The sequence below is a fragment of the Manis pentadactyla genome, chromosome 5 (genome assembly GCF_030020395.1).
Source record: "Manis pentadactyla isolate mManPen7 chromosome 5, mManPen7.hap1, whole genome shotgun sequence".
Taxonomy (NCBI): Eukaryota; Metazoa; Chordata; class Mammalia; order Pholidota; family Manidae; genus Manis; species Manis pentadactyla.
The window spans coordinates 164,714,275-164,727,993 of NC_080023.1; the positions used below are offsets into that span (position 1 = coordinate 164,714,275).

The 13,719-nt window shown below is 52.0% G+C and overlaps 1 protein-coding gene across 1 annotated transcript; it reads left to right on the forward strand.

Moving 5' to 3' along the window:
* Positions 1-5,866: 5,866 nt before the first annotated feature.
* WFDC2 (WAP four-disulfide core domain 2) lies at positions 5,867-10,336 on the forward strand. The gene is made up of 4 exons (XM_036902154.2): positions 5,867-6,025; positions 6,474-6,617; positions 8,863-9,015; positions 10,198-10,336. Exons 1-3 carry the CDS (start codon positions 5,947-5,949, stop codon positions 9,012-9,014), a joined length of 375 nt encoding a protein of 124 aa, XP_036758049.1. The 5' UTR covers positions 5,867-5,946; the 3' UTR covers position 9,015; positions 10,198-10,336.
* Positions 10,337-13,719: the final 3,383 nt, after the last annotated feature.

A 13,719-nucleotide genomic window follows, 5' to 3' on the forward strand; every position in this document is an offset into this window, starting at 1 on the left:
CGGCAGCTCAGACCTCCAGGAGCTAGTGTTCCAGTGAAAATGGTAGAAACTGCATGACCTTTTATGACCTAGCCTCGGAAGTCCATAGCATAACTTCTATCTTCTACTGGTTGAAGCAATCACAAACCTGCCCAGATTCAAGGGAAGGGGACACAGACCCCACTTCTCAATAGGACAAGTGTCAAAAATTTCATGGTTGTGTTTAAAAACTGCCAGATCACTCTTGGCCTCAGGGTAGGAGGATCTCATGGGTCCCCATCATGTTTCCCTTTGGGATGCACATGGCTTTCAAGACAGTTATGTGGGTCTCCATCCTTTCTATCCCAGGAAGGCCCAGGAAAACAGTGCAGTGGATTAAGTGTTTGTGTCTCCCCCAAATTCATATGTTGAAACTCTAGTCCCAGTGTAGCCATATTTGGAGGTGGGATCTTTGGGAAGTAACTAGGTCATGAGAGGGGAGCCCTCATAAATGAGATTAGGGTTCTTCTAAGAAGAGGTCAGGGAACTAGCTCCCTCTGAGCCATGTGAGGATAGAACAAGAAGTCGGAAGTCTGCAACCTGGAAGAGAGTTCTTCCCGGGATCTGCCTGTGCTGGCCCCCTCATCTCAGACTTCCAGCCTCCAGAACTTTGAGAAATAAATTTCTATTGTTTATAATCACCCAGTCTGTGGTAGTTTGTTCTAGCAGATTGAAGGGGCCAAGACAAATAGGGAGAGGCATCCTAACAGATGATTCGCTAACCACAAAGCCCCTCTGTGACTTCATCTTACTTGGGTGACAAGTCTAATAAACCGGACCTGTCTCCCAGTGTGAAGGACTGACCAGTACCACGTGATAAATGATCCTTTGCAGAATACAAGGAACCATATATCCTTTGCTCCCACAATTACAACACACTCCTTACTGCTACTCCAATTTCCATTGCTGTCCTCCTACAATCCATTCTTTTAGAGCTGCCAGAGTGACTTTCAAAAATTATAAATCAGGTGATTTCATCCCCCAGCCTCCCAGCTGAAACTAACCCATGACTTCCCCTTGCACTTTGAAAATAGCCCATGTTGCTTGTCACAGCCTTCGGGGCCCTACATGATCACATCCCTGCCTGGCTCTGTGATCTCGCCTCCTGTGACTTCCACTTTGCTCCATCTGTATTGATTTTCTTAGTGCTCTTGGCATTCATCAGGCTTGTTCCCACCTCAGGGCCTTGAGACTTGCTTTAGCTTTTAAAAAACAATGGAATTTTATTTTAATGAAAAACTTGAGTTTACAAATATTTCATAAATGAAGAGCAAAACACTTCATCTTCCTATCCCATAACTCCTCAGGAAAAAAAAATCATCATTAAATAAATATCCATGAACATATGACAGGTAAGGTGACTTGCTAATGAACCACCTCTGATGTTGATACTCCCTACATGTGACTTGCTCTACAAGGGCGAGCAGGGCCCTAGCATCACTGAACTGATATGATGTGGGCATTGGGTCTCATCCTAACCATTCAAATAAGCCCAGTGATGGTCATTTTTTGCTCAGCAGGGACAGCAAACTCTACACATGTTACTGAAGGAATACTTTGATAGAAGCCCTTATTTAGGTTGTAGGGTGCATTCCAACCATCAAAATGGCATGAACAGTACCATTTAACCACCATTTCTAAAGTACAACTGTATCATAGTCTGCACTTTATCTGGGGCGTGATGAATGTCAATCTAGACTGAAAGTACCCCAACTGCCAATTTGCACCACTTCTGAAAAGACGTAGACACAGTGAAAGAACTGTGCCCCCTGATGAAGCTTTCACCTTTTTTGTTCCTTTATCTTATTGCAACACAGTCCCCTGATGGTTGTATGTAGCACGTGTCAAGCACTGCACCTCCATTTCCATCTCTCAACCTGACAGTAACCCTGGGAGGTTGTATTCCCACTTTAAAGTCAGACAAGCTGAAGTTCACAGGTTTAATCTCTTCTCCAAGGTCATTAACCAATAATAGCAGGAGCTGAGATTTGAACCCAAGACTCTTTGACTCCAAAGACTATCCTCTGAAAGAGGTTTGAGAATTAGGCTCTCAAAGTCCCGGGAGATCCAGGGAAGGGGCTCAAGATACTTCAAATAGGGAAGCTCTGCTTTTCACATTCTTTTTGTGTTGAGACTATGTGGAGAATATTTTTTTATATAAAGCATCTGGTTTGTGTTTATGCCACAAGGGCCTTAACTGTGAGTTACAGGAAGATGTGTGCTGAGAAAAAGGCCTTTGGGTTTGGAAACGAGGAACTTGGTGGTGATCTGGGTCCAGGCAGTCAGATCCTGCTGGTTGCTAGCAACAGAAACTTACTCTGACTATTGTCAACACAGAAGGAATTTGTCAGAATGGTGCAAGGATGTAATGGGCATCCATTCTTCCCTCCTAATGGTACCCTTAAGTTAGCCCCTGTTGGATTTTTCTGCTTGCATTGAATAGCACTGATTCAGTTTAGCTCATGGAACTGAAGGGAAGGCTAAAAGAACCCAGCTTGGAAAGAATGGTAGACAAGGCAGAACAGGTCTTCCTGGGGCACCTCTGAATGAGATCCATACATTTTCAGTTCTTTTGTCATTCATTGCTCAAGAATAAAATTGCAAGGACAACATCTGATTGGCCGCTGTTTGTCTGGGGGTGGGGCAGGTGCTTTGATTGACAGCCCTCCAGCCCCACCTGGACAAACAGACGCTAGGTGACAAAAGAACAGAATAGCCAATAGACTCAGAGAGGGAGGTTCCATGGAGTGAAGGAAGTTTGAGTGGGTCAAACAGTCTAAGAGGACAAGGCCCCATTGTATGGTTAAAGACACCCTGTTTGTTCCCAGGGATTTCTCAGATCTTCAGTGTTAGTTTATTTACAATCATCTTAGAGTAGGCATGTCTACAGCTGACTAATATCCCCTGCCACTATAAACCTTTCCTTCTTTCCTTCCCTTCTGTCCTTTTCTTCCTTGATAAATATTATTTTACATTCATGAAGTCAGAAAAAACATTTTTGATGCATTACTTATGCTAATATCAGGTAGATTTGTGTGTGTGTGTGTGTGTGTGTGTGTGTGTGTGTGTGTGTGTGTAACACTGAATAATAGATCACATGACTAAAAGCTTTTGCTCAGTGTCTTCCTTCTGATGGCTGTTTCTTCCAGCAAGTCACTTTGCCTAGCGAATTTGAATTTCATTGTCTGTAAAATGGGAATAATAATACTTAATTCATAAGATTTTAAGTAAATGCAAGCTACCTTTTACTGAACGCTTACTATATGACCACCCAGAGGTAATAATTTTAAATACCCTCCAGGCCAGGCAAATAATGTGAATGGAAGTAGTAGGAGTGGGGTTGGCGGCATGTGAGGCAATAAGGAGTGGTGGGGATTATGGGAAACTGGAGAGAATGTTCCCCTCAAAAAGAGAGCAGATCTACTTATCTCCAGTTCATGGTTTTCAAAATGTGGTCCCTTGACCAGCAGAATCAGCATCTTCTGGAAACCAGTTAGAATGCAAATTCTTAGGTCCCACCCCAGACAGACTGAATCAAAACTCTGGGAGTGGACATTTTGAAATCTGTATTTAAAAAGCCCTCTAAGTGATTCTGATGCTTGCTCAGGTTTGAGACCCACTGCTGCTATGTAAGACTGCTGGATGTGTTGCCAGACCTTTTACTTTTTCCAGGAGAAGCTGGAAATTTCTTTTTATGTGAAATCCCCCACTTTTAAATCTTGGCAGGCAATGAATTCAAATTTTAAAAGTGTACCATTGGCTAATAATACATATGTTTTCCCCAGATTTACAACCTCTGGTTTATGCTTTTCCCCATTAATCCTTAAAATAATCCTACAAAACAATTATGATGATACTCCTTTTATGGGAGAAGAAGCTGTAGGTCCAAAAAGTGAAGTGCTGCTCAAAGTCCCAAAGCCAGGAAGTGACCAGCCCCTGATTTGGACCTGAATGTACTGGCTGCTAAAGCCTCTGCCCTTTTTACTTTCTATGTGAAAGAGGAAATACATGAATATTCTTAGCACAGAGCTAACATCACAAAAATGAGACATCTTTTGCAGACTGTGAGCCATTGACCAATGAAACTTTCTTCTCCATCTCCTACCCCACCCCGTGCCCTCAGCCTCAGACTAATTCACATTTCTGTAGCAGAGAGCTGATTAGCAGGGGAACCCATATAGGCTGGGGAGTGGTGAGGCTGGGCAGTGTGCTGGCCCGAGGAGCTGGGTAGGTCCGGGAAGAAAGCTGTGGGCAGCAGTGCCCAATGTTCAATGCCCAGTAACCAGCGGGTCCACAGGCTAGAACTGGCTGTTCGTCAAACTGTCCTCTGCATGCTCTAGACTGAGTTTCAGGAGCCCGCCCAGTGCTTTGCCCCCACCTGGCTCCTGCCTCATTGCTGTTGACTGTTCTCTAAGCCCAGAGTAAACAGCCCTAGCCCCTCCCAACAACGGCATGTCTCTGGTCTCAGGCTGGGCAGAAGTAGGGGGAAGCATTCTTGGCCTGTTTTACCAGGATCCACCTGTGGGGACAACGGCTGCGTGTATTCACGTCTTCAAGCCCTACTCACCTGTCATCCCAGTGGGTCACTGCCTCAGACACCTTCTACTCTCCAGCAAAGACCTCCTGGGACTTACAGAACCTCAGGTTGCTGGAGTGGGAAGGATGTTTGAAGTCACTTTTTGTGTAATTCCCTGGATAACTAACTGTTCTGACATTTACCAGCCTGGAATCTAAGGCTTGGCATATGCTTATCAGTCTCCTTAGTAACAGTAGCCACCATTTATGAAGCATTCGCAGCCATTTACCCCACTCTCCGGTATGTGTCAGGGCTGGGGTTCTTGTAGTCTTCAGTGACTATACAGCTATTCCATGGCAGGAAGATTACTGCTACGTTCTCACTGACTTCTTATGTGGATGTCAAGAAGGCCCTCAAAACAGGCAAGTGATTAATTCAGGGTTGCTCAGCTGGCAGGTGGCAGAGGTGGGAGTCACGCCCAGACCCTGTCACCCCCAGGGTCGGTGCCAGAGGGCCTGTTTAATTACTTTCTCTACATCAATCGTCTTGCCCTGTATTTGTCCCTTAGTAGGCACCTAGCGAATCTTTATTATAGAATGGGAAAAACAAGAGCTTGGAGGGAAGTAGACCAGGGTTCAAAATCTTGTCTCTAGAGCTTTGCATGGAGGGTCCAAACCTCCACACATCCAGTTCACCTGCATATACAGAGCCTGGCGCACAGTCAGCCCTGATGCAGTGTCCATGTTTCAAAGAGGGAAAGAGAAACATGCATACAAACTGACTCAAGACTGTTAGTAGGTGTTTCACCTTCTTGGGCCTCAGTTTCTTGTGCCATATGCATTCATTTATTAATAACAACTGCTTTTTCTGCAGCCCCTACTATGTGCTCTGTGTCACCACACTAGACGTCTATCACTGATCCCTAAGAGGGATGTGCACTCTGATCTGGCTGACCCCAAATTCAACCACTTACTCCCCAGGCTCTATTGCCTTCCTGGGCCCTGCCCTTTTCCCCTCCTCCCCTGACCCTGGGCTTTACTGGGAAACCCCAGAGTCTTGGAATGGGAACAAGGCAGTCCTGGGCATAACCCTGCTCTTGCCTCCTGCTGTCTTGACCTCAAGCCCCAGGAGGGAGGGAGAGGAGGGGTGGACAAGGGTCCGGCTGCAGCCGGTTGAGCTGCGCCTGGCCTGGAAGCTGCTTAGGTTCCTGGTTCCCACCGGGGCCAAGAGTGACACCTGATCTCAGGGAATTGTGAAACGGCATGAGGTGGCAGCCCGCCCTAGGTGCCGGTTGAGCCCTCTACCCCTGCCAGCTCGGCCCCGCCCCTGCCCCACGCCCCCAGCGCACGCGGTTAAATCCCCCCATCGCGGCGGGGGCTCACACCTGCACCCCGCCCGCCCGGCAGAGCACCATGCCCGCCTGCCGCCTCTGTCCTCTCGCTGCCGCTCTCCTCCTTGGCCTGCTGCTGCTCGGCCTCCCCCCGGTCGCAGGTGAGTGGGGCGGGGAGGGGCCCAGCGCCCAGTGGGGCTGAGCCAGGAGAGCCAGGACAGGGCTGCGCAGAGGCCCAGGGAGCCTCTCTGCGGGCTGGAGAAGTGGGGATTCCTGGGCAGGATTGGGGAGACCCATGCAAACTAAATTTTGGGGATCCTGATGCCTACAGTGGGTGATCCTAGGAGCTTAGGGTATGGGGTGTGAAGAGTTGGAGGTGGGGAGACCACTAAAGGGTGAAATTTGGGGGAGAGACAGACTCAGTGGCCAGGTACTCCCAGGTGTTGGGGACCCCAAGCCTGGAAGTGGGGCCCTCTGAAGGCTGTAAGGGGGGCGCCTAGGGTCCGAGATGGAGAATTCCTTGGAGCTTGAGATTTGAGGCCCTTGGAGCAGGAGGTGGGCATCCTCTGGGACTGGGCTCCAGCCCCCCACTGACCGTCCACCTCCCAGGCACCGGAGCAGAGAAAACGGGCGTGTGCCCCAAGGTAGAGCTGGACCTGAACTGTACGCGGGAGTGCCTGTCAGATGGAGATTGCGCCGACAACCTCAAGTGCTGCCAGGCTGGCTGCGCCACCGTCTGCCATATGCCCAATGGTAACCTCAGGGCGACACGCGCGGGGCCGGGGCGGGGCGCGCGTTCTGGGAGGAGGTGGCAGCGCCCAGGTTCCGGGAAGAGGGGCGCTCGCGCACCCAGGGACCCTTGGCAAAGTCCGGGCAGATTGAACCAGATCCTCCCGTGCTGTGGCTGCCAAGGTCCGGGGAGACAAGGGCATCGCTTAAGTGCAGCCTCGGGGTGGGGGGTATTGAAGGCCCCCCACCCCTAACTGGACGCGAGTCTCGGGTGCATGACGGGCTTCCGGGCACGCAACAGCTGGGACGTTGTTCCGGGAGATCAGGGGACCGGTTGGCAGTTTCCGCCTGGCGGACTGGAGCTGCGGGGAAGCCCGGAGCTGGCGCGTGGGCTGGGTCCCTAGGCCTGGGGCGCTCATCCCTCTAGGAGTCCCTCCCCTGCGGCCTCCCCCCGCCCCCCGCTTGGAGGAAGGACTTGGAGCGCCTGGCCTGGCAACACTCCCCGGATTCCTCTGTCCACGTGGAAAGAAGTTTTACAGATTTAGGACAGCGCCCAGCCCATCTTAAAGATGTGGAAGGGAGCGTCGGAGAGAGAAAGGCTCTTGCCTGAGACCACACTGCCATCCTGTGCCAGAGGGCTGCGCAGGGGTTCCACTTTTGCCTGAGTGGTTTGAAGAAAGTCAGACCTCCTCCCTGAGCACCCCTCCCCCTTCCCCATCTTTATAACAATCTCTTCTGCTCTAAAGATTGAGCGATAGACGGAATGTTCCAGGAGGCTTGGGTGCTCCATAAAAGGTACTTCCTAGAGCTCAAGTCTCTCCGCCTGGCTCTGGGGACTCACATCAGAGCAGGAAGTGGCCTTAGACATCATGGAATCCAAGCTTTGCATTTTTCAGAGGGAAAATCTGAGGACTAGAAACAGGGATATGACTTGGGGGATCTGAGGTGCTGTGATTACTGGTCCTTACCCAGAATACAGTCCCTGTGACTTTCTGTTTTTGTTATTTCTCCAAAGATGCCAGCAGGGGCTGGGAAGGTCTATGAGTAGAGACTTGAGACACTTACGAGCAGACACGAGGGATGACTGGCCCGTTAGGGGCAGCTTCTGGATCTGGAGGTCTCTAATCTGGACCAGAGAGAGGAAGACCAGAAAGAGAAGTGGAGGCTGGGGGAGAAAGTAAGAGGCAGACAGACGGATGAGAGAGGTGGAGGGGCAAAAGGAGTCTGGGCTGTGAGGTGGAGTCTGCTCTTCCATTGTCTCAGATGGACAGACTGAGGCAGGAAGAGGGACAGGGCCAGCTGGCCTCCTGAACTTGAATGCTAGTTCTGTCACCTGCTAGTTGTCTGGGCCTGAGCAAGTCACTTTACCTCTCTGAGCCTCTGCTATCTCATTGGGATGAATTATCACCCCATATTTTATGGGATTGATCTGGGGACTAAATAAAATGATCCTCTCCTTGACTCAGGAAGTGTAACATGGTGTGTGTGTGTGTGTGTGTGTGTGTGTGTGTGTAAGAATGCTTATCTGCATGGATGAGTGAGTGTGCATGGAGGAGAGGCAGGGTGCTACACGGTTGTAACTGCAAGTCAGTATATGGGAATGAAGACATGGGTGTGTAACCCTTCACATGTGCACTGCACTTTACAGTTTACAAAGCAGCAGAATGCTTGGTACACAGACTCTGAAGTCAGATCCTTGCGTTTCAGTTCCTGCCTCTACCCTGCATGACTTTAGGCAAATTCCTTAACCTCTTGGTGCTTCAGTTTCCTCGTCTGTGACCTGAGGAAATATTAACAGTACCTCTCCCCTCTTTTAGGATTATTGTGGGGATTAGATGGGTCAATATACATCCAGTGCTTAGAATAATGCGTGGCACATAGAAGGAGCTGGGTACATGTGAACTGTGATAATTAGTCATTAGGGTGACTATTGCCCAGCACTGTGAGTCTCCAGGGAGAAGTAATGTATGTATGCTGCTTTCGCCGCTTTGACAAAGCACCACGACGCGGGCAGCACTGCTCTCAGGCAGCATCTTCCGGCCCTAGGCCACGGAGTTAGGAACAGGCAGAGCTGGGACTCAAACTGAGTCCTGTGGGTTCAAGGCAATGATGGAGCATAAGGGGCAGGAGTTTGCAGGCTCTCTTCCTAGTCCACCCTCCCCACCATCAACTCAGGGTGAGGGACAGTGGGAGCTCACGTCATGGATGAGGGTTCATCTCCCTCCCTCCCTCCCTCCACCCACTTTCTTTTGCTCCTTTTTCTACTCAGAGAAGCGGGGCTCCTGTCCCGAGGTGGACATCGCCTTCCCTCAGCTTGGCATCTGCCAGGACCAGTGCCAGGTGGACAGTGAGTGTGCCGGCCGGCTGAAGTGCTGTCGCAATGGATGCGGGAAGGTGTCCTGCATCACACCTGTCTTCTGAGGTAGGTGGGGGGCGGGGGGAGGGCTGAGGGCACTGATGCCAGATGAGATGACAACCGCAGGAGGTTGAAGAGGACCATGTCCTAAAGTACATGTGAGGAAGTCAATGAAAACAAACCCCAAGCACATGCTTAGGTGGCCTGTTGGGCGATCCAGCATGGGCCGCCCACCCCGGGCCATGTGCTGGGACAGGGGGCCACCGCCCTTCCTCACAGAGCTCACAGCCTGCTGGCTGGCGCAGATGGACGGTCAGTGCCCATAGTCAGTGCTGCAATGGAGGGAAGGGCTGGATGTTGTGGGGACAGGGAGGAAGCAAACCTCACCCAGGCGGGGGTCGGGATGAAGGGAGCAGGCTTTGCCGAGGGTGACCTTGAGCCAGTTCTAAAGGATTGCTGAGAGGTGGGTAGTCTGGGGAGTACAGTGGGGAGGCTGTTTCAGGCAGAGGGAATAGGACAAGTAAGAACCTGGAAGTGCCCTTTGGTTGAATTCCCACTGTTAATCATATGCTACCGTTGACAAGCTCTCAGCCGAGGGAACCCAGTATCACACAGATGAGACTAAGGCCATACGGGGGGAGGACGTGCCCCAGGCCCCATGATTGCTATTTCAAGGTATGCCCATGAGGGGGTCCCGGTGTCCCTAGGGCCCCGAGCTCTCAGTGATGCCCACCATCTCTTGTCTCCTTGAGAGCCAACAGCATGGCTGGGCTTTGCAGTCAGGAAGACCCGGGTTCACATTTTGGCTCTGATACTTAACCAGTCTTTTGCTTCCCTGAGCTGCAATGATTTTGCTCTTAAAATGGGATGAGAAGAGCCTTCTGGTCAGCTAATCCTAGCTTAACCCAAGGAACGGAGGCACAGTGGGACTTCCTGGAGGTGGGGGATCCTTAGGAGATAAATGGTGCTGGCCCCTCAGGAAGGCCATGGCAGTCATTTGGGACCATGGAATGCCCGGCGTGTCTTGGGCATGGGTGAGTTGGCGATCAGAGTGGCAGAGGCAGAGCAGTTGCGTCTAGGAAGTGCACAGGAGTGCAGGAAGGTGAGGCTCTGCTGTGCATGCAGGGTGCTGGGGTGGGGCAGGGCGGGGTGGGGAGCTTTGTGCGGCACTGAAGCTGCAGGTGCTCTCTTCTAGTACTATGGATACTGTTACTGATGGTGTTATGTGATTTTCTTCCTCCACTGCAGCCACCTCAGCCTGAGGAGTGGGGGCCCGGCCCTGTCTGGCTCCAGCCCCGCTGCCCTCCCTCTTTCTCACTCCCCACACTCCCTCCTGAGTGACCACAGCTTCTTCCTTTTCCAACCAATAAAGTGACCTCTCCCAGCACTGGTGGGGTTGTGGCCTCTATTCTTCTTGTTCTGTCCCTGCCTCCCCTGCCTCTGGGTTGAGGTGGGCTGGGGCTGGGGAGGTGTTGGCCAGGTGATCCAGGCGGGAAGCGCAGGGAGGGATCAACTCTGGAACAATGAAGTACACCCAGGTCTGGTCTGGCGCGCAGGGGCATTTCCCTGTGAGGTGGGCGGTTATTCTCCCAGGGTGATGGAAAGAAAAACCAGGGCTCAGACCGATGATGGAAAGTTCCAACATCACTCCGATTCATTGCTGGGGGTTCTGCTAATAGCAGATGTGTGCCAGAGCTCCTGGGTCCCCCAAGCCACCCTGAGTGGTTGGGGACAGTCCCGCGTGTACAGACCAGGAGTCCACCTCATCGCCTGCTTGTGGCCATGCAGAGAAAAGGTGGCAAAGCCAGCGTTTCCTTGTTGTTTTTCAAGTCAAAGCATTATTTTAAGTAAATAATATATTCACATGGATCAAAATTCAAAGGGTGAAAAAGGATATATAATGAAAAGCCCCTTTTCCCCTTGACTCCCTCCCTCCAGCCCAGCCACGCAGTTGTTTTCTCTGCAGGCAGCAGTGCCAGCGGCTTCTGTGGATGCCGTCAGCGGTAACGCACCCCCCAGCTACCCCTTCTCTCTCTTCCTCTGTTGTTTCCCATCCCCCTCTGTCCCTTACTCTCTCCATCCCTCTCTCGGTCCCCTTTCTTTCTCTCTTTCCTCTGCTTTGCACTTCCTCTCTCCCTTTTTCCTCTGCTCGCCCTCCTCTCCACCCCTTGCGCTCTCTGCCCCTCTCATCTCACTCTATCATCCATCTCCCTCTGTCTAGGGACACAGATAGATGTAAAATTCCCATCTGGCCCATCATTCTACATGAACTGTAGCACGCTGCACACATCCTGCTGTCACTGGCTTTTGTCACTTAGTGTGTCGCAGCGTAAAGAACCTCTCCACCCTTCCCTACGGCTATGTAGCATCTCACTGTTTGGATGCATGGGATGTATTTAACTGCACTCCCACTGGGGACCATTTAGGTCGCTTTCATTCTTCTTCAAGCCCAGGTTTGAATATGGGTCATGCTTGTTCCAGCGCAGAGACTGCTCACGCTGATCCATGGGGGGTGGGCTTGGTCTCCGGGGTGAGGAGGAGGAAGGGGACAGAAGCAATGATGGTTACCCTGGCCCCCTCAGGACAGCCGTTACGTCCTTCCCTGCTCCTCCACCCACTGTGGACTGGGAGAGGGCAGTGGAACGTGAGTGTGACAGAAGGCAAATGCTTGGTGGCCTGGTGTTTGACTAGCTTTACCTTCCTCGTCTTCTGGTGGGTCTGTGCCCCAGGCCACAGTCAGGCAAGAACCCAGGGCTCTGCATCCGATGTCCTGGGGTACAAGGTGAACGAGTCCTGCGGGTGCAGTGGGCATGCTTGGTGCATAAAGCTGCCCTCACAATAGATGGCAGTGCAGCTCTTTTCCTAGGTCCCCCCTTTGTGATCTCTGTCCCTGTCCCTGGTCCATGCTTGGTCTCCCCAGCCCTTCTAGAACAAAAGAAGGTATCCAGTGATATCCTGTTTAGAGTTGTTAGGGACTATGTGTGGCTCCCTCTGCCTCGACTTTCTCTTCTTGCCCCAGGCTTGCACTCTGGGAGCGTGGGCAGGGCTGTGTGTAAGCCAGGGGTGGCAGAGGAGAGCCCACACCGCAGAACTTTATCACTCAGGTTCCCTCTTTCCATGAGCCTGTATGTGGCCAAAGAATCCTCAACGCACAGCTCCAGGCAGCTGCTATCAGCTGCCTCTTGATTGGGATTAGCAGACGCATTCACTACTGATTTAACTCAAGAAATAAAGTGCCAACAGGGGGAATATCAGACCTGGTGGTTGAAGTTTTGCAGAGTGAGAAGGCTGCACAGCACCACCCGAGTAAGGGTCCCAGGGAGATGGAGCCCCAGGCCCTCCACCAGAACCTTCAGAGGGGGTGGGGCTTTCTCTAGAAGGCCCTGGCTCAGGGGCCTCCTGGGGAAGATGAGGTGGGAGACCAGGGGTGGGGATTTCTAAGGATCCCAGTGATGACCAGGAAGAACCTGTCAGGGAAGGAGCCTTGAGGGGTGGAGTTCAGGTGAGAAGACAGAGGAGGAACCTCCGGCCTGGGACTTCTCTTTGATCAGCTCTTGCAGGCAAGTGGCTGCTGTAGGTCAGGGACTGAGGGTCTTTGGGTGGAGAGGGGGAAGAGGAAAGGGGAAGCTCCAGGCTGGTTTCTTCCTCCCCCTCTTCCAGACATTGATGGGCCATATGTTCTGTAGCCAGACACAGCAATGCTTCATTTTGGCTAAGAGGATGGCCCTCCGGGGCAGGAATCCTGGTAAACTGCTGCCTCTGGATGGGACTGTGGTCCTCGAGGTCCCTCCCAAAACCATCATTCATGCTGCCCCTCCGGAGCCGAGGGCAGTTTCTTCCTGCACTTATGTTCTCCCATCTCGCACAGCAAACCGCTTTGCTGAGCCCCTCCACCCGCCTCCAGCCCAGAGTCCCGCATATGTAACACCCATGAGGAAGCAAACATCTGTCCTGCAGGAAAGCCCAGGTTTAGGGCTGGAGGGATGGTAGGCAGTGACATATGAGTGAGCCGGGGCTTTAAAAATGAAGTTCTGCAGACAGAGCAGGAGAGGACAGCCCAGCCTGGAAAAGAGCAAGCTCGTTCAGTAAGCCCTACTGTGCCAACACGTGTCCCACATGTCAGGGGGAGGAAGGGATGGAGATCTATGAAGCTGGGTAAGAGAACTGTGAGTCCAGGGGTGGGTATGGGTGGGCGGGGGTGTTTTGCAGAAGGTTCTCAGGGAAGGTCTTTCATAAGGTGTCATTCAAGGAGTGAGCCGAATGAAGGAGGGCATGAGCCATGTGACAATCCATGGGAACACAGTCCCGTCCAGGCCAAGGACTCGCCCCAGGCTGAGGACCTGAGGTCAGCGTGTGCTCTGGGTGTTTTGATGTGGATACAGGGAGAGCAGCCGTAGGGAAAGGGAGCAGTGCCTTTCCTTTTCTTCTTGTTCTAGGGGTGTGAGGCCTCCCAAACTGCCGTGATGGCTCCTGTGGCTGCTGCCTGGCCCCACTTGTTCTGCCCACTGACGCAGCTTCTGGAAACTGACCGGTGAAATCGCCATATTGCAGACACAAGAAACACTCCCCTTCCTGCCCATGCCCGTGTTTACCCAGTTGACAGTTCTGTTCTACCACAAGTCATGGCACAAGTGAGAGGGTGAGGAAATCACAAGAGAGATGGCTGCCCAAACCCTTCCCTCCACTCTCCCGGGGCGACGGTCTGCTCTGAGTGGAGATGCAGTGTTGGTCTCCACCACGCGGCAGCGCTGAGTTAGGGGGTCCTGGCCG

Excerpts from the sequence above, each read along its gene's own strand:
- WFDC2 (XM_036902154.2), top strand. The coding sequence starts at position 5,947 with ATGCCCGCCTGCCGCCTCTGTCCTCTCGCTGCCGCTCTCCTCCTTGGC. Across the intron at positions 6,026-6,473 it reads CGGCCTCCCCCCGGTCGCAG|GCACCGGAGCAGAGAAAACG; the intron begins GTGAGTGGGGCG and ends TCCACCTCCCAG. Across the intron at positions 6,618-8,862 it reads CGTCTGCCATATGCCCAATG|AGAAGCGGGGCTCCTGTCCC; the intron begins GTAACCTCAGGG and ends TTTTCTACTCAG.